The 19999-nt window shown below is 43.5% G+C and overlaps 2 protein-coding genes and 1 pseudogene across 2 annotated transcripts in view; 2 read left to right on the forward strand and 1 right to left on the reverse strand.

The window, feature by feature from the left end:
* The first annotated feature begins 674 nt into the window (after window positions 1-674).
* LOC121393445 (formin-like protein 3) lies at window positions 675-2456 on the forward strand. The gene is made up of 3 exons (XM_041562005.1): window positions 675-1214; window positions 1326-1442; window positions 1759-2456. Exons 1-3 carry the CDS (start codon window positions 762-764, stop codon window positions 1861-1863), a joined length of 675 nt encoding a protein of 224 aa, XP_041417939.1. The 5' UTR covers window positions 675-761; the 3' UTR covers window positions 1864-2456.
* On the forward strand, window positions 2193-3852 carry LOC108715233 (annotated as a pseudogene).
* A 1442-nt stretch (window positions 3853-5294) lies between these two features.
* Window positions 5295-19999, reverse strand: part of abtb2.S (ankyrin repeat and BTB domain containing 2 S homeolog) — a gene marked incomplete at its 5' end in the record, with an annotated part of 77361 nt that continues 62656 nt past the window's right edge. The window contains 15 exon segments of the mRNA NM_001094801.1: window positions 5295-6934; window positions 8832-8945; window positions 10553-10621; window positions 14552-14642; window positions 14780-14882; window positions 15025-15130; window positions 15393-15571; window positions 15709-15935; window positions 16259-16394; window positions 16511-16607; window positions 16744-16845; window positions 17098-17187; window positions 17397-17562; window positions 17903-18055; window positions 18643-18856. Of these exon segments, the coding sequence (NP_001088270.1) occupies window positions 6737-6934; window positions 8832-8945; window positions 10553-10621; window positions 14552-14642; window positions 14780-14882; window positions 15025-15130; window positions 15393-15571; window positions 15709-15935; window positions 16259-16394; window positions 16511-16607; window positions 16744-16845; window positions 17098-17187; window positions 17397-17562; window positions 17903-18055; window positions 18643-18856 (2045 nt within the window). The 3' untranslated portion in view covers window positions 5295-6736.

Here is a 19999-nt window from a genome sequence, read left to right on the forward strand (position 1 = left end):
GCCCACTCCCTGAGACCTGTGAGCTGTATCCTTATGCTGTTCTTATATATAATATAAAAATCAGGATCTTCTTTTCACCCCCTCCCTGAAAGAGCCCAACCTTTGATCAAAGCTTCTCATTATAAGGTTTCTGTTTGTCTTAATGGAATACTGTCAACTGGACCGGAACTAGGGGTTGGCAGAAGAGAAACATGCCTGGGGGTCAACACTGTGGGGTGCTGGGCAGGTGCCTATTCAAGATTCTTCTGCCTACCCCTAGTCCGGATTTGCTCCCCTCTGCAGGTCTCGCCTACCCTCTCTGTTGCTTGCTCCTCTGCCCGTTCCTCCCTTTTCTGTCAGTCCCACCCTCCTGTCCGTCCATCCCTCCCCTGTCCATCCCTCCCTCCCCTGTCAGTCCCTCCACTGTCTGTCTTTCCCTCCCCTGCCCCTCTGCTTCCCCTTTGTTGCTCCTATGTTATGGTGCACTTGCTTGCCTCCCCTGCCCCAAACTTCCCCTCCTCTTCCCCTTCAGTCCCTCCCTCCCCTGTCAGTCCCTCCCTCCCCTGTCCATCTTGCCCTCCCCTACCCAAAACTGCCCCTCTGTTTCCCCTTTGTTGCTCCTATATTATGGTGCACTCACTTCCCTCCCCTGCCCCAAACTTCCCCTCCTCTTCCCCTTCAGTCCCTAACTCTTCTGTACGTCCCTCCCTCCTCTCCCCTGTCAGTCCCTCCCTCCCCTGCCCCAAACTGCCCCTCTGCTTCCCCTTTGTTGCTCCTATGTTATGGTGCAATCGCTTGCCTCCCCTGCCCCAAACTTCCCCTCCTCGTCCCCTTCAGTCCCTACCTGTTCTGTCCCCCCCTCCCTCCCCTGTACGTCGCTCCCTCCCCTTTCCGCCGCTCCCTCCCCTGCCCCAAACTGCACCTCTGCTTCCCCTTTGTTGCTCCTATGTTATGGTGCACTCATTTGGCCTCCCCTGCCCCAAACTTCCCCTCCTCTTCCCAGTCAGCCCCTCCCTCTTCTGTACGTCCCTCCCTCCTCTCCCCTGTCAGTCCCTCCCTTCCCTGCCCCAAACTGCCCCTCTGCTTCCCCTTTGTTGCTCCTATGTTATGATGCGCTCGCACGCACGCGGGAGTGGTGGGATTATCCGTCTGGGTTTCCTAGAGTGCCCGTTCAGCTTTGCCGGGCCATGCTGTCAGCCTTGAATTGCTCTTGTATGCCTGCGCTCATACCTCAGGTCTCTGACAGAAAAAATGGAAAGCAACAAGGTTGCATTATCTTATTTATGTTACTCTTTCCCTTATCTTTGTTTTATTGTTGTTTTTTTCCTCCCATTGTAACCTTGAAGAATTCACCCAACGAACTCCAGATGATGTCTGATGCTCCTGCACACCATCTCTTCTGCCTCCTTCCCCCGGTCCCACCAACTCAGAATTCTCTGCCAGAGGTCCTGGCCGTGGTCCAGGTACATTGTCTTGATTAATTTTTCAACAAGCAAAGCAATGTCATAATCAAAACAACATGGAATTTGAGCTTGTACTACAATATTTCATCTCTCAGTACAGATGGAGATAAACTGCACATTCAACCACCCTTTAGCTTAGGTTGAACTATAACTCTCTTGGTGGTTCAGCTTAACTCTCTATATCCCACAACAGCCATTTCTGAGAGAGTTATAAACTAGCAATTCTGCCTGTAGATCATATGTATGTTGCTCATAGAATTGTTTCCCTCATGTGCAAATGTCATTCTTCCCATGCACTTTCCTCCTTATTTCCTAGGTGTGCCTTGAGGGAGAGATTTCCCAGCAGTCCATCCTGAGTAGACTGTCCCGTGGGAAAAAGGCATCGGGGGATCTGATTCCTGAGCGGGTTGGTTGCCACTAAAGTCAGTGACTAGCTGAAGATATTTTTGCAGACTTTTTGAGTTTGCTGCTCTATATCAATAATACATTTTCTGTCCATAGTTCCAAGATCCTGATTTTGGCAGTCTATCTGGGGGAAGAGTAGTGCGGACAGCAGTTCATCCAGACTACCGGGGGGCAATATTGTATTATGGTTCTTTACTGCTTCTCTAGGGCAATAATTGTTTTACTTCTAGTTTGCAAAGCTTGTCGTGGTACCTGCCTTATCATCTTTACCTAGCAAAGGCAATCTGTTATAGGCTCAAATTTTTCTTTAATACTGCAGTAAAGATTTGTATCGGCCTTTGGGAAATGGTTATGCGTGCCTCTCGCTCAAAACTGTGTTTGACCTTTGGCTGTGAGTCTCCTGGAGGAGTCGCTTACCCCTCGGAAGAACTTGCCTCCTCTGCTGCTGAGGCTCAGTTAGAGGCCAGCAGAGAAGCTTGATTAACTTGGTGTATCTTATGGGTTAACCCCCAAACTCTTGAAGTGTGTAGCTTGCTGTATTTATACTGAGATGATAATGCTACTTCCCTGTCTTCCTGCAGCCTTGTGCCTTTATATGGTCACAGAACCCCTCAGTGACTTCTAATATCCTTATCATTTACAGTAGGGGGTACATTATCCCTTATAATACATGAGTGATGCTTAGAGTTCCCTGTATAACTCAGCCTGCAGCCTTGTGCCTTTATATGGTCACAGAACCCCTCAGCGACTTCTAATATCCTTATCATTTACAGTAGGGGGTACACTATCCCTTATAATACATGAGTGATACTCAGAGTTCCCTGTATAACTCAGCCTGCAGCCTTGTGCCTTTATATGGTCACAGAACAACCCCTCAGCGACTTCTAATATCCTTATCATTTACAGTAGGGGGTACATTATCCCTTATAATACACAAGTGTTACTCAGAGTTCCCTGTATAACTCAGCCTTCAGCCTTGTGTCTTTATATACAGAACCCCTCAGCGACTTCTAATATCCTTATCATTTACAGTAGGGGGTACATTATCCCTTATAATACATGAGTGATGCTTAGAGTTCCCTGTATAACTCAGCCTGCAGCCTTGTGGCTTTATATGGTCACACATATAAATTTTATTTTCCTTTTTCTCAGGTTTTGGAAGCGTGCTGGGTTTGTGCCGATTTATCTGCGGTAAACTCCGGTGAGTGTTTGTGATATGGTTTGTCCTAGGCCTATGTACACCAGCCAGTCACTAAGTAGAATGACCCAGGGATAGGGTATGGAGTATCAGTGTGCAGGTTGAGTTAAGGAGACAGTGGAATGTGATATTGTTATTTAGAGATAAAACGCTACAGTGGCACAGTATAAGTGATTTTTGAACCCTCCAATATTGCTTTTTAGAATGACCTCATCGGGGAACATTCCTGCGTAATGCTGAAAACTTTACATGAGGATGAAGAATCCAACCAGGAGCCATGGCTGACAGCATTTTGGAAAGGTAAAAGCACAAGGGCTGCTGGGAAATGCCAGGAACTATGATGTGCCTGTGAGGGGCATATATGTATGTCCATATACATCTGTGGTTGGAGTAGATAAGACAGTACTTTTGTTGGGTGCAACTTGACTGGAGATTTAAGTAACCCTTGAATCTCTTGCAGATTTCCAGAAACATTTCCTCTCGCTTCTCTCAAATCAGTTCAGTACTTTTATACCATCGCTGGCACTGATAGGTATTAAGAAGAAATCCGAAAACTGTGAGTCTTCCTTTGCTAAGTCCTCCCCTGATCCTCAATGACCTGAGATTTGTTTTACTTTTATGTTTGCCGCCTTTCTCACCCACCTTCTTCTATTACATTATAGTGATCTCCCGCTCTGAACTAGAGGCCGTCCTAACCCCCATACGACTTGAAGCAGAATAATAGCCTTGAAGCAGAATATCAAAGGCTATTGTGATACTAAGCTCTATAGTTAGTATAGGTATGGGTATATAGAATTTATCTGAAAGAAGGGAGGGGTGTGTGTAAGGATGCTGGGTTTTCATTTGGAGGGGTTGAACTTGATGGACTTTGTCTTTTTTCAACCCGATGTAACTATGTAACTAACTATGTATACAATGGGATTCTTCAGAACTTATCTATTAACTAATGTGTATCCTGTGCTTGAATGGCTGCCCCGTGTCTACAAAGCAGCTTGTTAATATAAACTATAGCTGTGTTTGTGAAGCAACCACACCAGTTTTACCAGTACAGGGAAACTGTACAGTATATTGTCATTCCTTCAAAACGCTTTAATTTTTTGGTGTTACTGTTCCTTTAAACTGTTGGACTGCCTCCCTCCGTGTAGGCTCCTGGGGTTCAATTAGGGCGAAGGGAAAATTTATATCTGCTCTGCTAGGTACACCTGAAAGCCCAGTTACAAGAATATTCTTGGAAGTATGGCTGGAAGGCTACTATGCCAAAGTTTTCCTTGTTGCGTGGGGTAAGGGAGGATCCCTGAAAAAAACGTGGGCTTTAACACTTTGAGACAACCACTGATTTAGAGATACCATTTGGCCTATCTATTCATCTATATCTATCTGTCTCTTTTTTTTTTAAAAAAGCCATCTTCTTTTACACCTAAAATTGTCATCTTCTTTTTCTCAGTACCATAAATGAACCCCCACCTCTTCTATTTGGTGTTCTCGGGTTGCAGATCTTGTTCCTTTGGTTTTGGTCAAAATGCTTGAAATGCAAATGTGTAACTGTGAAACTGGACACATATTTAGGCTGAAGTCCTGGTTATTTCATGGGTCAGTCAACTGGATATTGTACAGTATGTGCAGGATCCAACTGACAGAAGTGCAGCCATAACCTGTTCCCACTAATGTCTAATGGCTCCCAGTAGGGTCCAAATTCCCCTAGCAACCATGCATTGATTTGAATAAGATTTGGAATATTAATAGGAGAGGTCTGAATAGAAAGTGGAATAATACAAAGTACAGTAGCAATAACAATTTTGTAGCCTTACAGAGCATTTGTTTCTTATTCCATGACCCCCATTTGAAAGCTGGAAAGAGTCAGAAGAAGAAGGCTAATAATTTAAAAAAAAACTGTATAAAAAATAATGAGGACCAATTGAAAAGTTGCTTATAATTGACCATTCTATAACATACTAAAAGCTAGCTTAAAGGTGAACCACCCCTTTATAGTTGAGGCAGAAACTGACATGCGGCTGCATTTGTCATTGCCCCAAACGATTTTGTTTGCAAGTTGTGATAGAACTCCTCGCTGAGTGGGGGGTCTGTGACCTTAGCCTGTAAATGGAGCACTGCGTGGGCACATGGGTAACAGACATATTGCAGTCTACTTCCTGCTTAGAGAATGGGAGAATATATTTTTAACAGATGACTATCCCTTTGATATCTCATTTAAGATATGGTACCTTATTTGGTTGCTTTATAGGAAGACATTAATAATTACGCAACAGTTTATTTTAAATTATTATAAGTGACATATTAAATAATCTTACCAAACTGGTATATATATATTTAAGTAAATATTGCCATTTTACATCTCTTGCCTTGAGCCACCATTTAGTGATGGTCTGTGTGCTGCCTCAGAGATCACCTGACCAGAAATACTGCAGCTCTAACTGTAACAGGAAGAAGTGTGGAACCAAAAGACACAACTCTGTCTGTTAATTGGCTCACGTGACCTAACATGTATGGTTTATTTGGGTGCACCGTGAATCCTATGATCCCAGGGGGCGGCCCTTATTTTTTTTAAATGGCAGTTTTCTATTTATGATTGCCCAATGGCACATACTACTATAAAAATGATTTATTTACAAGAAGCAGGGTTTTACATATGAGTTGTTTTATGCAATATATTTTTATAGAGACCTACATTGTTCAAGGGGTATATTTTTCCTTTAAGCAATGAATTCCCCACTAATTAGCATGTCTTTGCTTCCCATTCAGTACATTTCACTCCAGACTTGACCGAAACCTTGCTTTATTTATTAATTTCCAAATACAGATATGGGATCCGTTATCCGGTTACCCGTTATCCAGAAAGCTCAGAATTACACAATGGCCATCTCCCATAGACTCCATTTTATCCAAATAATCAAAATTTTTAAAAATGATTTCCTTTTTCTCTGTAATAATAAAACAGTAGCCTGTACTTGTTCCAAACTAAGATTGGATTTATTTGTTTAAATTATTTTCTAGTAGACTTAAGGTATGAAGATCCATTATCCGGAAAACCCCAGGTCCCAAGCATTCTGGATAACAGGTCCCATACATGAATTAATTTTTTTTACATTACAAATTACAGAGATTTTACATTAATCTGGGACTGTTTCGGTTCCCCAACTCCTAAACGCTTTATGATCTCTTGAGCTGTTCTGGCACCCCAATTCATATGATCCCATGCCAACAACAGCTAGAGGGCCATAGGCTCAATATCCCAGATTTTATAAGGTGCAAAATGATTTGTCCCCCAACTGTCATTTCAATGTTGCCATCTAATATGGTGCACAAAACATCTAACGCGGACATGGGCAACCAGCGGCATCCCCTTAATAACATGTCCCTATGAGGAGGATACTGGGACCTCTGGACCTATGTTCCAAAGGTCTATTCTGATTTGTCTACAAAGAGCTTTTTGTTTTGAGCCTACTTCTTTAATGCTGTACACATGAACTCAGTCTTTATTAAGATAAGTCCCTTAGTCCAGGAGCTCATTTGAACGAAAATCAAGGGTTCTGCCTCTACTGGGAGGTGTTGATTCTAATAGAACCTGCTCTGCTTTCTCTTTAAGTCTGATTGATGATAATAAGTCAGAGCCACCTAAACGTTGTTCTCTGCCGGATTCCAAACAGAGTTTATGGAAACTGTTACCATCGGGTCAAACCCGGGACGATATGTACAGATTCTTTATCCTTCTAGACAGGGTCTCCTGTAAGTCCGTCAGGGTATCCAGCCCTTGCACTTTGCTATTGCGTCCATATATAAGCTGCTTAAAGGAATCCTGCTCCAGGAAAGTCTTCATGTTTTGTAGGAAGAATCCCTCGCAATAGAGAGCCAGTTCTGGTGCATTGTGGATCTGTAGAGCAAAAAGACCACACTCATTATTAGTTAGCAATTGGGAAGGGAGGGGTCACTGCAAATTAAGTAATATTTAGGATATGCAAGGATAAACTATACAGTAACCAAAAATATAGTAGTAGGCTGCAAATTGCACCCTAATGTAGAATTCTGACTAACTTGGGTCATCCTTTGAAAGAGAGCTTCCCATAGCCCTCAACCTGACGTCAAGGGAAGTGACCATCAAGGGAGTTTATACAATAGCCCTAAGCTGCGTAAGGCAGTCTGCCATTGGTTCCACTCAAGAGCAAGCAGTTGTTATGAAGAAGAATAAGAACAGAATCTATTTTGAACGTTTTAAAGGCCAACTTTTTGGACTGTATAGCAAAACAGTGTGAGGTTCAATTATCTAGTATCCTCAGACAGCTCTCCACTGGAGGACTTATAATTATATATGGATATATATCACTTGGTCCCTTTTTGGAGACACTGAGTCAACCAATATAGTCTTTCTGGTCAAAAGGTGTACTTAATGCCATATACAGTTGTGTTCAGAATAACAGCCGTCCAACATCACTAAACTGATCCATCACTGTTTTTGGCTCAAATTATATTTCTACATGGCAAATCATTTACTAGTAGGTGTAGTAGAGTAATAGAAACCCAACAGTCATGACATGCTGATGATTCTGTGTCAGTGATTTATTCGAGGCTTATTCCAAATAATAAAAGTGTGGTCATTCATTCTGTGAAAAAACAGGTGTCAATTCTGGACCTTATTTAAGGAAGTAAGGAGCAAATGTTGTGCTGCTGGTTATAGTGCATCTCTCTCTGAAAATCTGAGCAAAATGGCTTGTTCCAGACATTGTTCCAACGAACAGCGTGCTTTGATTAGAGAGGGGAAAAAATAAACAAGTGCAGGAAACGATAGGCCACATAGCTAAAATGATCTCAAATGCTTTTAAATGGCAACCAAAGCCTGAAAACATTCAAATGGATAGAAGAATAGCCAAAATGGCAAAGACTCAATGATCAGCTCCAGGAATATGAAATAAGGGGTAAAGTTACCTGTGAGACTGTTACAATTAGAAGACGCCTATGTGAAGCCAAGCTATCGGCAAGAAGCCCCCCCCCCCCCGCAAAGTACCATTGTTGAAAAAAAGACGTCCTGAAGAGCTTACAATTTACCAAAGAACACATTGACTGGCCTAAAGAGAAATGGTGCAGCTTTTTGTGGACTGATGAAAACAATATTGTTCTTTTTGGGTCTTGGGGCAACAGATAGTTTGTCAGACAACTCCAAGCACTGAATTCAAGCCACAGTACAGAGTGAAGCCAGTGATATGGGGATGTTTCTCATACTATGGTGTTGTGCCTGTTTATCACATACCTGGGATTGTGGATCAGTTTCAATACATCAAAATACTTGAAGAGGTCATGTTGCCTTCAACAAGACAACGACCCCAAACACACCAGTAAACCAGCAACATCTTAGTTCCAAAAAAACAAGATTGACATAATGGAGTGGCCCAATCCCCAGACCTTAATCCAATCAAAAACTTGGTGTTTGTGAGGCAAAAGCAAGAAATGCAGAAGAATTGTGGAACAGGTTGTTGGGAGTTGGTGGAGTCCATGCAACACAGATGTGCAGCACAGAAACACTGCTAATACAACTCTACACTCTACAACAATCCGCTATTATTCTGAACACACTGTACATTCTTGTACTGTAGTTACAAAGTCCCTCTAGAGATCTGTGGGTGTATGAACAGCATCCATGGACGATAGAAGAGGTACAACTCTCTGTAACTCTATTAGTTCTAGGAAAGCCTCGAGCATTTTAATATAACTTGTTGCCAAGTGCTCATGAGATGGCATGGGGGAGGTCTTAGAGAAGAGGTCCGGCAGGGTCTCACCTTTGCATATTTGTAGATGCTGACTGCATTATCGGTGTTGATGCTGTGGGAGCAGATGATCTCGCAGTGCCTCTGCAGGGCATCAAGCTGGAACTGACTGGCCGCTGAAAGGAGCTGTGCAAAGAAACCAAAGACCTATGAGATGGTATGAATATAGCATGTAGGTCTAGATTCACTATTGCCTCTTGCAAACTTTGAACTTAAAGGCCCCACATGGCTGTTTACATATACCAGGAACTTGTACCATAGTCGTGGAGAAGTTACGTTCAACTCTAGGCTTCTCAGAAAACACTCCACTATTATACCTTGGCTGATGGATATTGGGCCAGGGCACATTAAGGGTATTTGCAGACTGAGGCCAGGATTTTGATACTCTGTTACAAAGAGGTGCTAATGGATAGACCAAGCAGAATGAGGAACAGTACAAGGTGTCACAGGACTCAAGGTTCCCCAGTAGCCACAGTGTCTATTGCTGAACTAGGAATATATTGCTACATCCTTAAAGGGGGAACTCCACAAAAACTTAACTTGAGCTTTTTGAAAAGTAAACATAATTTCAAGCAACTTTACAATATACATCAATTAAAAAATATGCAGACTTTTCATGATTTTTAATGGTTTCTAACAGTTCCCTAAGCTTAGCCCCTGCTGATCTTTCTGACTACTTTGCTGAGCTGGCTGACTACTGTTACTTTCTATCAACAGCCAGCTGTCCTCAGCCTGCATCCTCCAAACCCCACAATTCCCTGCACATGTGATTTCAATAAGGAACCGAACATCACAGTGCAATGCATTGTGGGTTATGTAGTTCCTGCATGCTGTCTGTAAGCTGTGGATAAGTTGTTACAATTTGTAACATCAGTGTTTAGTCCCTCCTTCCCTGCGAGGATTTCAAATGATGCAGAAAGAGAAGAGCTGTTAAACAGCTGGATTTCAGAATAGAAAATGGCATTTATTCCTACTTTTTGAAGAAAAAGGTAACTGTGATGGGTATATTAGGGGTTTCTGTGTTATGTGGGCCTCTTTATCAGATTTTGGGTTGGAAGCCGGAGTTCCCCTTTAATATAGGTCCATGGGAGATCAGTGCAATCTCTTTCAAGGCCACTGGGGGTCTGTAGCACACAATCTATAGGGGCATTGGCCTGTGCAACTTCCTGTAGACACTAGGAATTATCTGCCTGATTTACAGTAAAAATGTTCATGTTGACAACAAAAATTGGTCTCAAAATACAAATGAGTAACTTCAAATAAAAGTCTTAATAACAAAGCATTGTGCCTAATCATATGATAAGAATGTGTTAATCTGTGTGTCGTACTCCAATTTTAAGTGGTTATTGATGGAAGGAATTTTGGAAACGTTCAGCATAAAGTAGTCAGTGTCGGACTGTGATACCCGGGAAACTCCTGGTGGGCTCAGGTATCAGTGGGCCTCTTGCTTCTAACCATTTGGCCAATATGAAGGTCATACCCTATTTCTTTATGGGGGGAAAAGAGACAATATTGGAAGAACAGAGTATAGAAAGTAAATATAAAAGACTAGGAGAATAAAGATGTTGGGGAGAGGATGAATAATAGTTTGGAAAGTGGGCCCACAGTCTAAGGTTTTCTGGTCCGACACTGAACGTAGTCCATGGACAAACTGGCACATCTGAAAGTTCCAAACCTACGATGCCAGTGTCATTGTCAACACAGAAATGAAATATATCTATATTTCACATTACCTCTAAAACAGCAGCCATGGGGACTTTAATTGCCTCTGTTCCTCCATAATACAAGTACTGCATCAGCATCTGCAAGGAAGACCATTACAATAGGTTCAGACATGAGCATCCTCCAATCATTAAAGTGGCAATTGATACAGGTTCCTGAACAATTTGCTATCCCACCGGAGATGGTTGTGCAATGACAAGGTGAGTGGCAGGATCCAGAGCAGTCTGGACCTTATTGTGCGCACAAGTATTTCATTAGGAAGAACTTAGCAGCACAATGGGAGATGAAACAAGAGGGTTCCAAAACCATTTCATAGAAACAAAGTACAAATTCCGTAACTCTATAGAAGCTCATGATTAGTAAAAGTATATTACTGAGGCATACTTTAACTTCTACGTTATTTATATAATGTAGGCCAAGATATTTTTTCTTTATCTTGGCCAAAGAAAAGGTTCTCTTCCACCCACCAGGGCAGCAAACCAAAACTTAACCTAAATAAGTCTACAGAGACCTAAGGCTTTTTGGAAGAGCCTCAGGGTCTGCAGGCCACGGATGGATGGAGGAAAGAGACATTTGACTTAGCTCTGCTAAGGTAAGGCTCTTTCTTTTTCTCTTTTAGAAGAGGGTCTCTTAAAGGAAAGATGTACTCTCTCTTTTTGGAGATCTGAACTGGAGGTGCATCAGTTATAGGACACGTACAGTATGTCATTTAGGTCTTTGACATTTGACACTTGGAAAGTGCGAAGCTTTCTCGGACTTGGTCTTCATAGAGATTTCAGTGACTTTACAAACCACAAAAAAATGCCTGTTTGTTTAACAAAAGCCAAAAATCATGAAAACTCCTCATCCTCCAGTTCAAAGACTTGTGCCAATGCCAGCAGTACCTAATTTCTAGAGACAGTCCCATTTTGGAATCTTTTTTCCACATGTTGCCAAGTGTCGGCCCTGGCTTATAGCAATTCTTTAATCAAAGCACCCATATGGAGGACATCAAAAGAATAAGCCTATTACTGTACCTTTCTCAGTACGGTCTTCCTCCTCTGAGCTCCAGACATACCTGACCCATCATCTGCTTTAGACTTTCACAGGGCCTGTTTGGGTCTTAGAGCTAGAAGCTTCTATGATACCCTACAACACAGTTTTCTTACTCTAATACTCGGTCTGGCCATGGTTGGAAAGAACTTGAACCAACCAATGCTGCATTTTATGAACTGCACTTATTGCAACAGCCTATAGGATCAGCAGCCTTTAAAATGATCCAGGCCTTCACAATTGTTCCCAGCACCTCCCCATCTTGGATCTTGTTAGGTCATCTTTTTTGTGTCAGTGGCACTGCACATGCTCAGTGTGCTCAGGAGCACAGATCTTAACTGCTAATGGGCTATGGTTGCCTTGGGCTGGTACAGAACCCCAAACCATACATAAGTGTCTTATGTAATATAAGACACTAAATTTGACCAGGAGAAGTAACCCATATCATCCAATTTACTGGTCACCTGTTTAAAAGCAAACATCTTATTGGTTGCTATTGGTTACTGTCCCTTGACAAACTTTGTGCCTTTTATTAAATACACGAGAAAGTGTACTATTCCTAGCCTAATTTTTAAATAGATTTAATTCTAATTTGTATTAGTCTGATCAATTCAAATTGCTAATTGGATTCTACTGGTAACTGCGCTAGGGACAATTCATGTTATTTAAAGGGGTTGTTTACCCTTAAATTAACTTTTAGTATGATGTAGAGAGTGATATTCTGAGACAATTTGCAATTGGTTTTTATTTGTGGTTTTTGCGTTATCTCGCTTTTTATTCAGTGGTTCTCTAGTTTGCAGTTTCAGCAATTTGGTTGCTAAGGTTCAAATTAACCTAGTAACCATGCACTGATTTAAAGAGACTGGAATATGAACAGGAGAGGCCTCAATAGAAAGATGAGTAATAAAAAGTAGCAATAACAATACATGTGTAGCCTTACAGAGCATTTGTTTTTTCAGATGGGGTCAGTGACCCCCATTTGAAGGCTGGAAAGAGTCAGACGAAGAAAGCAGATAACTAAAAAACTATAAAAAATAAATCATGAAGACCAACTGAAAAGTTGTTCAGAATTAGCCATTCTATAACATACTAAAAGGTCAACCACTGATTTAATGAGCCCGTGGTCTTTTTCAAACAGTGTAAGGTAACAAACCCTATGTGTATCCCATTAGCTGCCATTACAGCCCTCCTTGAGGGGGAAAGAGGAACCATATGTCACCCAAATACAGGATTTAATACACTGGAAATTAATGGAGGGGGTTGGAGAGCTAATCTGGGAGCAAAAAGGGGAACTTCATCATTCACTGCTGACATGAGGAGTCCAGGAAACGTTACCATTACTTTATTTTAGGGATGCACTGAATTCGGGATTCGGCTTTTTTCAGCACGATTCGATTCCTTCTGCCCGGCCAAACCAAATCCGAATCCTAATTTGCATATGCAAATTAGGGGTGAGGAGAGAAATCAAGTGACTTTTTGTCACAAAACAATGAAGTAAAAAATGTTTTCCCCTTTCCACCCATAATTTGCATATGCAAATTAGGATTCGGTTTTGGTTCGGTATTCTGCCAAATCTTTCGCGAAGGATTCGGGGGTTCGGCCGAATCCAAAATTGTCGATTCGGTGCATCCCTACTTTATTTTCAGGTTTTTTTTTTCATATTTTTCTACCATTTGTAATGTTTAATGACAAACCTATACCTATTAGGTGCTCGAGTGTGCTGGTGCCCCTGTTAGAAATAGGGGACAAGAATAATCTTAAACGGGGGCCACTATCTTTCCACTGTTTAGAAGATGCAGCCCTCTGTCTTCCTGACGTGAGATGAAACTCTTTAGAATGTTCTCCAGCATGGCTTGTTTTCTAATTGAGTCATTTTGCTATTTGCCTGCTAAGTGCACATCCAGCCCTGGGAGCTGGAAGGAATGTACTGAGGCCATCATAACGGCCATTAGAGACCCCTTCCCCCTTGGGTTTTCCATCTGGAAAATGAAAGTAGTGGATGGAAGATAATCTGAACCGGAAAACAGCAGACCCCCACTGTCCAAGTTCATCTCCCCGTGCTGATGGGAAAACCACGTTCTGTGTTTATTACCTGCATTTTTTATTTTCCCTGCAACATCAGCAATGGCAGGGACCCCGGGATGGCGACGCAAGGACGAGCCTTTTTTATTTTTGGAAACATTTCTTAAGAGGGACAAGACCTATAAATTGTTTTTTTTTTGACTAATGAAATAAAATGTAATTGTAAGAAACATTCCGTTATACATCCATTAACATTTTTTCAGTGGGTGTAAAGTGTTTGCAGCAGTATCTTTCTGCCTGGCTGTATAAAGACTTTGCTCTGTAAGTTCTGAGCCCTAAAACAATGTAGCAGAAGCAGGGTCGGACTGGCACATTGGGGGCCCATCAGGCTCCAAACTTCAAGGCCCCCCACATGCATGTGCGAATGCCGGAGCACTGTGCCGCATATCATTTTTTCTTTAAGGACCAGCCAATTGGGGGAGCGGGTCTTGGCTGGCAGGGGTCCACTGTGTTTTTTCCCGGTGTCCTGCTGTCCCAGTCTGACCCTGAGCAGAAGCCAGTAGAGGGAAACCAACCCCAGCTACATTGTTTTCAGAACCACAGAGATGCCAACCTGGATTCAGGTGATACAGTCCTGCATGGGTCCCGTTGGGCAGACCTGTGACCCACCCAGAACCACCACCCAGTATGTTACCCGCTACCAGACCTGACCCCCAAATAGCTTACCTTCTGACCGGGGGTCCGCAAAAGTGATGTCACTATGAACCGGTAGTGATATCATACCAGATCTTAATCAGATGGGTAGTGGTCAAAATTTTGACACAAACTCAGGGAAGGGAGCACTCCCGCACCTTAGCCAGGTATGCGGAACATTTACCATGGAACAGAAGGCGAAGGTGGCGCCATAGTGATTTTTTATAAAGTTGTAGACTGAGAATATAAAGTTAGCCACCCACCTGGAATATACTGTACTTGACGTCACTGATTACAATAGTCCTGTGACATGGGTCCTCCTTTTCTGGGGTGTTAATCATAAGGGATTTAAACCTGGGGAGAAACAGGGGAAGGGGCAGGCAGGTGATCCATCTGTGATTATTGATTATTGTCGCAACAGAACAAGAAAATACAAGTTTTACTTTGGTTCTTCTCCCTTATTCTGTGGCCTCCCCCAACCCCCATCTCACCTATTGGAGGCCGTGACCAACAGGACCTTGTGAGCGTAGAACAGTTTCCCCTCGACCAGGAAAGTCACATCGGACATCTCCTTGTTGTTTAGGAAGTGAGGGTCTGTAAGGTACAACATGTGATGGGTGAGATACCGCCATGAAGACCAAGCTGGGGCATTTGCTTAGCCGCCCTCATATCCCATATCTTAGCAGCATTGTCTGACCAGTTCATTGGAAACATGAGCAGATAAAGTGTTCCTCACCCAGACGAGCAGGAAGTGCTTTTTGTGCCTCTGGAATGCTGGGTATTGGGTAGTCACCATAGCAACGAGTAAAGATGGCTGCCACTTTCTGTGTGATGGTATCGTTCTGTGGAAAGAGAGCAAAGTTAGCCTTCATTAGGGCCCTCTACACACCATAGGTTCTCATAGGTGTCTAGAAACCCCTCTAGAACAAAAATATGGAATATGCCAGTGCACAACCATCAACAGCTCCCAACACCCCACAATGCTAAGAGTTGTATTTTCATTGTTTGATACTGGGTCCTCCACACTTTCTGCTCTACCAAGGTCCATCTTCTTCTCTAACTCTGGCCTTGTTGTATCTATGCCTGTACAAATATCATGCTTACTTTACTGGCTTTTAAGATATGAAAGAGAAGAGCTAGTCCTTCATTGACGAGTTCCTCATTGTAGTCCTCCTCTTTTATGGAAGAGAATTCCTGCAGCAGGTTCTCCATGGCTGAATGGTGCAAGTGCTGGAAGGACGTTTGCAGGGACTCCACCCACACATGCATCTTCCATGGGACCCCTGGGACACAGAAATGGACATGAGTTAAATGAATTCTACCAGATGCCCCCCATTACCCCATTAACAATTTGTTGGACTATACTGGGTCCAACAACATTTTGTTCCTTATACCCTACAAAGCTGTCTGTGTGCCTCACCCAAGCTGCGGAGCTCCATGGTTATATCCAGATATCCATCTTCTGCACTGTAATACATAGCCTCCTGCAGAGCTTTCATCCTAGCCTTGCAGAGCCGGATGGGCCCTCGGTCATTGCTACCCATGCTAGACGTGTCGCTCTCAACCCCCTCGGCCAATATCTCCTCCAGTGATAGGACGTCTCCTGGATAGAGCTGAGGCTGAGTAAGCAACTTGCGTAGAACATTCCTACAATGGTATAAAATAGTGATGCTGAGTATCCATATAATGAAGCCATTTAAGAGATTGGTTTCCATATACAAGCAGAATAGGTAGTGCTACTTCTTCCAGTTACATAAGAAAAAATTCTTTAATCTTCAGAAAGAGCTGCTTACCCGTATCGCACTGAAGGAGCACAATACACATGAGCTCAACAAATAGAGCTTATTGCTGACCACACATGAGCTACAATTAATTCAACCAGTTCTGACCTAACTGGAAAATCACGAGTCGCTGCAGTTTAAATGTAGGTGCAGGTAAAGTTAAGAAGGGACATAGGCAACATTGCTCACCTGTGCCCATGTGCTGCAGCATGGCTAAAACAGTTCATATCCTCATGCAGGGATGAGGACACACCCCCTGCCTCCAGCATGTTCAGGAGAGGATCAGCCCCTCTATCCAGGAGCAGACTCACCAGCTCGTAGTTACCTGCAAATATAAAACACCCCCAATTTAAAGTCATTTCAAAAGGGGAAAAAAATAAAAGCAGAAAGCAGCAAGTAGAATATAATTTTGAATTCAAGGTGTGTCTTGGGGTGAGATACCTGCAGCTGATGCCAGTTGTAGGGGTGTCTCTGTATAGCTGTCTTCGCTGCTGTTTACAGATGAGCCTTCCACGTCGGCACCGGCATCCAGCAGCAGCTGGGAAAAGGGAAGATTGGAGTCTATAGACTTTTCCTAAATACCTGACAGTGGTATAAATTCTGGGGGAACAGGGGGTCATACTCCTATTTCCACCAGGTCCTTGTGCAATGCACTTGGTATCAAATGCACCTACCTGCACCACAGAGATGTGTCCATGGAGAACCGCAAATGTCAATGCCGTCCAGTGCCGACTGTCAGGATGGATAGAGGGGTATCGGGGTGAACAACTGGGAACCTGCCAGAAAAAAATATAAATAAAACAATCCATTTATCAGTGGCCTCCTTTTAAGGCTCTGCTACATGGTCTTCCTTGCTGCATCAGAGGGGCCCTTTGGGGTAAACAGAGCTAAATGCACAATCGATATATTATATTGGGTAAGAATTGTTAGATACTGTATATATAACAGAGATGTGCGTCCCTAAATCAGTTATGTTTGGCAGGAGCCCCCCCCCCATACACCCAACGAGAGCACAGAATGCCCCTTACAGCCACATCCAGGTTAGCACCGGCTTCTATCAACATTTGGACCATGGCTTCATCTCCAGCAGCGCAGGCGTACATGAGTGGCGTCAAACCCTATTTAAAAATGAAAAAAGGTGTCATTAATGCCCACAGGGCAAATCGAAATGGGAAAAATCATTTGTCTCCTTTTATTATAAAAGAGATACTGTAGCTGCAACACATGGAACTCTAAAGGTTGCTTGTCCCTACCTTAAAAATAAAACCCTTTAAATATATAAGCGATATTTCCCCTTTATGTATGTCTGTAAGTGTCTATATCCCACCTGGTCATCCATAGTATTGATCCCATCGGGCCCCAGAGCCCGCACCGCCTGAGGAATGAGATCTGTCCTGCCACAGTTGAGCATTCGGAAGCCCAGATCCTGCTGGAATCTCTCGGTAGCCGCCCCGGCATCCAGTCGTCGAAATGAGCTGAAGCAGCACTCTGGCCTGAGATTTGGATTAAAAATAGTAAAATAGTCAGGGCAAAATCTGGTACAGAGGAAGGATAGAGGGAAGGAAGGATAACCAAGAGAAAGAGAAAAGATGCGTGTGATGTTATGGTGGACAACAATGCTAACCAGGAGAAGACATAGCTTGGCTTGTCTAGTTACATGGGCAAAACTGACCACCTTTTCACAGCAACCAATCATCAGTTAGCTTTAATGGGTAGTTCCCCATTATGGAGAAGGAAAGCCCAATTCACTGAGGGGGGGGGAAGCAATATGTTAGGCCTCCAGTGAGTCCCATCACTAAATTTCCTACCCAGGCCTGTGCTCCTGTTACTCACTTAAGTTGCCTTGGTTCGCAATCCAGCCCTGGAAGGAGGAGTCTGGCTGTCTGTCTGATGTCATCACTTTCAACTGTCAGACTGCGTCTATGCTCCGCATACGTGATGGCGACCCGCATCCACTCCATAAGAGGGGGCAGCAGGATGAATGGCCTGGGTGGGGAGAAGGACAGGATGAAGAACGTGTGCCATTGCCTAATCACAGAAAACGAGAGTACATGCTAGTCTGATATTGTAATTCACCCCCAAGTTCTACTTAGTCATCAACCAACCTTGGGGTGGCTGGGGGTAGCCTACACCAATGCCAATGCTATGTGGCAACTCTAAGTCATAGTCAGATGTTGATATACAGAATAGGTATGCTTTGAGTAGTATGTGCCAATATGGCTATACAAATTGGTCCAGTTTGGGTGAACACTGGTTCAAATGTTGACCCTCTAAAGGATGTGGATGAGAGGGAAGACTTCTCAATTTAGCAGGGCATAACATGGTGTGGTTAAGGTGCCACAGGGCATTGTCAGCTGTGACATGGACTAGGAGGCCCCAATCCACATAGACCCTACCCAAATTCAAACATTGCCCCATCCAGTTCCAACTCAGCTCCTTCTCTCTTGCTACCCACTAATGGTGCAGTAGGAGGATATGAACTGGGGGCATCGTTCAATAACCCTGACCTACGAAGCATGGCCCACTAGTCAGCGCACAATGATGCCATCATAAGATGTAGTCCTCTCACGTACCTCTCATTGTGTAGAGCCATCTTGGGAGGATCAAGGTTAGGGTTCTCCATGGATTCCATCTGTAAACAGCGTAGGAAGTAATATAGTGTGTGCAGAGAGTCGGGCGACCAGGTGATGTGATGCTGAGGGTGCCGGGATTGCCATGATGGGCTCATCCCAGGTCGTAGGCTCGTCAGACACTGTAAATGGTGCATGGCACGGGACACCAGGTCACCTGTAGAGACAGGTAGGAGCCAAGATGAAATTCCATTCTATTGAAATGAGCCACTGGGGGGTTTAGTACCCCCAATATTAAACATGATAATTATCTAATTCTACACCATACTAAAAGGTAATTTAAAGGTGAACAGTCCCATTAAGGTTACCTTCTCTTCCCAGAGGCAACTAGCCAGAGACAGAAATCTTAGACTCTATTTCCCCAAATTAGCCAAAATATGCTGACTCTTTTCTTTCCTCTTTGTCGGCACATTTATATCACTGCATCATCCTTGTCCTTTAAAAGGTCATTCTTACATTGCGTGTGATACAACAGTCTCCGTGGGTTGAAAGATGAATAAAACTGATGATCCCTTCTCTCTCTCTCTCCCCCAAGGAACCCGTCCAGAGGTGAGAAACACATGAGGAAAAGTGATCTTGTTCACTCAGAGGCAATTGCACATGGGCCCATAGTAATAGCAGTTATAAATACTGTTCCAGAGTCACATTAATAAACACTAACAATATTGTGCTGCCATAAACACCTTTCTACATCTCCTTCACAGGCTCAGGGGCACGTGCATAGAGAAGAGAATAATTACCTGACTACAAGTGTAACCACAGGTCCAGCTGATTGTTATAGAAGGGGGTACTTCATATAACGTTAAACTTAATTGTCCTATTCTATAACCTAAATATGCAGGGGCTTTTCCAGTTGTGATGTGACAGCCTACACCACCAGGACCTAGGGGTTGGGGTGGGTTGTGTGCCAGTGGCGTGCCAAACTATTCACATGGCCCTCCCAGCCAATAAAGCCCTCCTGCCAGGTCCGGACTGAGAATTAAAATAGGCCCTGGCATTTCAGGTACACAGAGGCCCAATCAGCCCACATAGAGGCCCAAACAGCTCCCACCAGCCCACTAAATACTGACTTTCTATGGGACTTTATAGCAGCCCCTCTGGCATTTGCCAGAACCCACAGATTGCCAGTCCGGGCCTGCCTCCTGCCGTCACTCGTCATATATATATATATATTTAAAAAAAAAACGGTGGTCCCAGGCTGCTGCTGTGGACCCCACAAACCCAGACCTACTCCCTGCAAGATGTCCTTGCCGCTGCCAATCTCCCTCCCTGGCTCCAGTCGTGGTCATGAGAACAACAA

Source organism: Xenopus laevis, chromosome 4S, assembly GCF_017654675.1.
Source record: "Xenopus laevis strain J_2021 chromosome 4S, Xenopus_laevis_v10.1, whole genome shotgun sequence".
NCBI lineage: Eukaryota > Metazoa > Chordata > Amphibia > Anura > Pipidae > Xenopus > Xenopus laevis.

Bases quoted from the DNA above. Each gene is read 5' to 3' on its own strand.
- LOC121393445 (XM_041562005.1), top strand. From the start codon at position 762: ATGGTGCAATCGCTTGCCTCCCCTGCCCCAAACTTCCCCTCCTCGTCC. The intron at 1,215-1,325 runs GTCTCTGACAGA...GTAACCTTGAAG, and splicing joins TGCCTGCGCTCATACCTCAG to AATTCACCCAACGAACTCCA. The intron at 1,443-1,758 runs GTACATTGTCTT...CTTATTTCCTAG, and splicing joins AGGTCCTGGCCGTGGTCCAG to GTGTGCCTTGAGGGAGAGAT.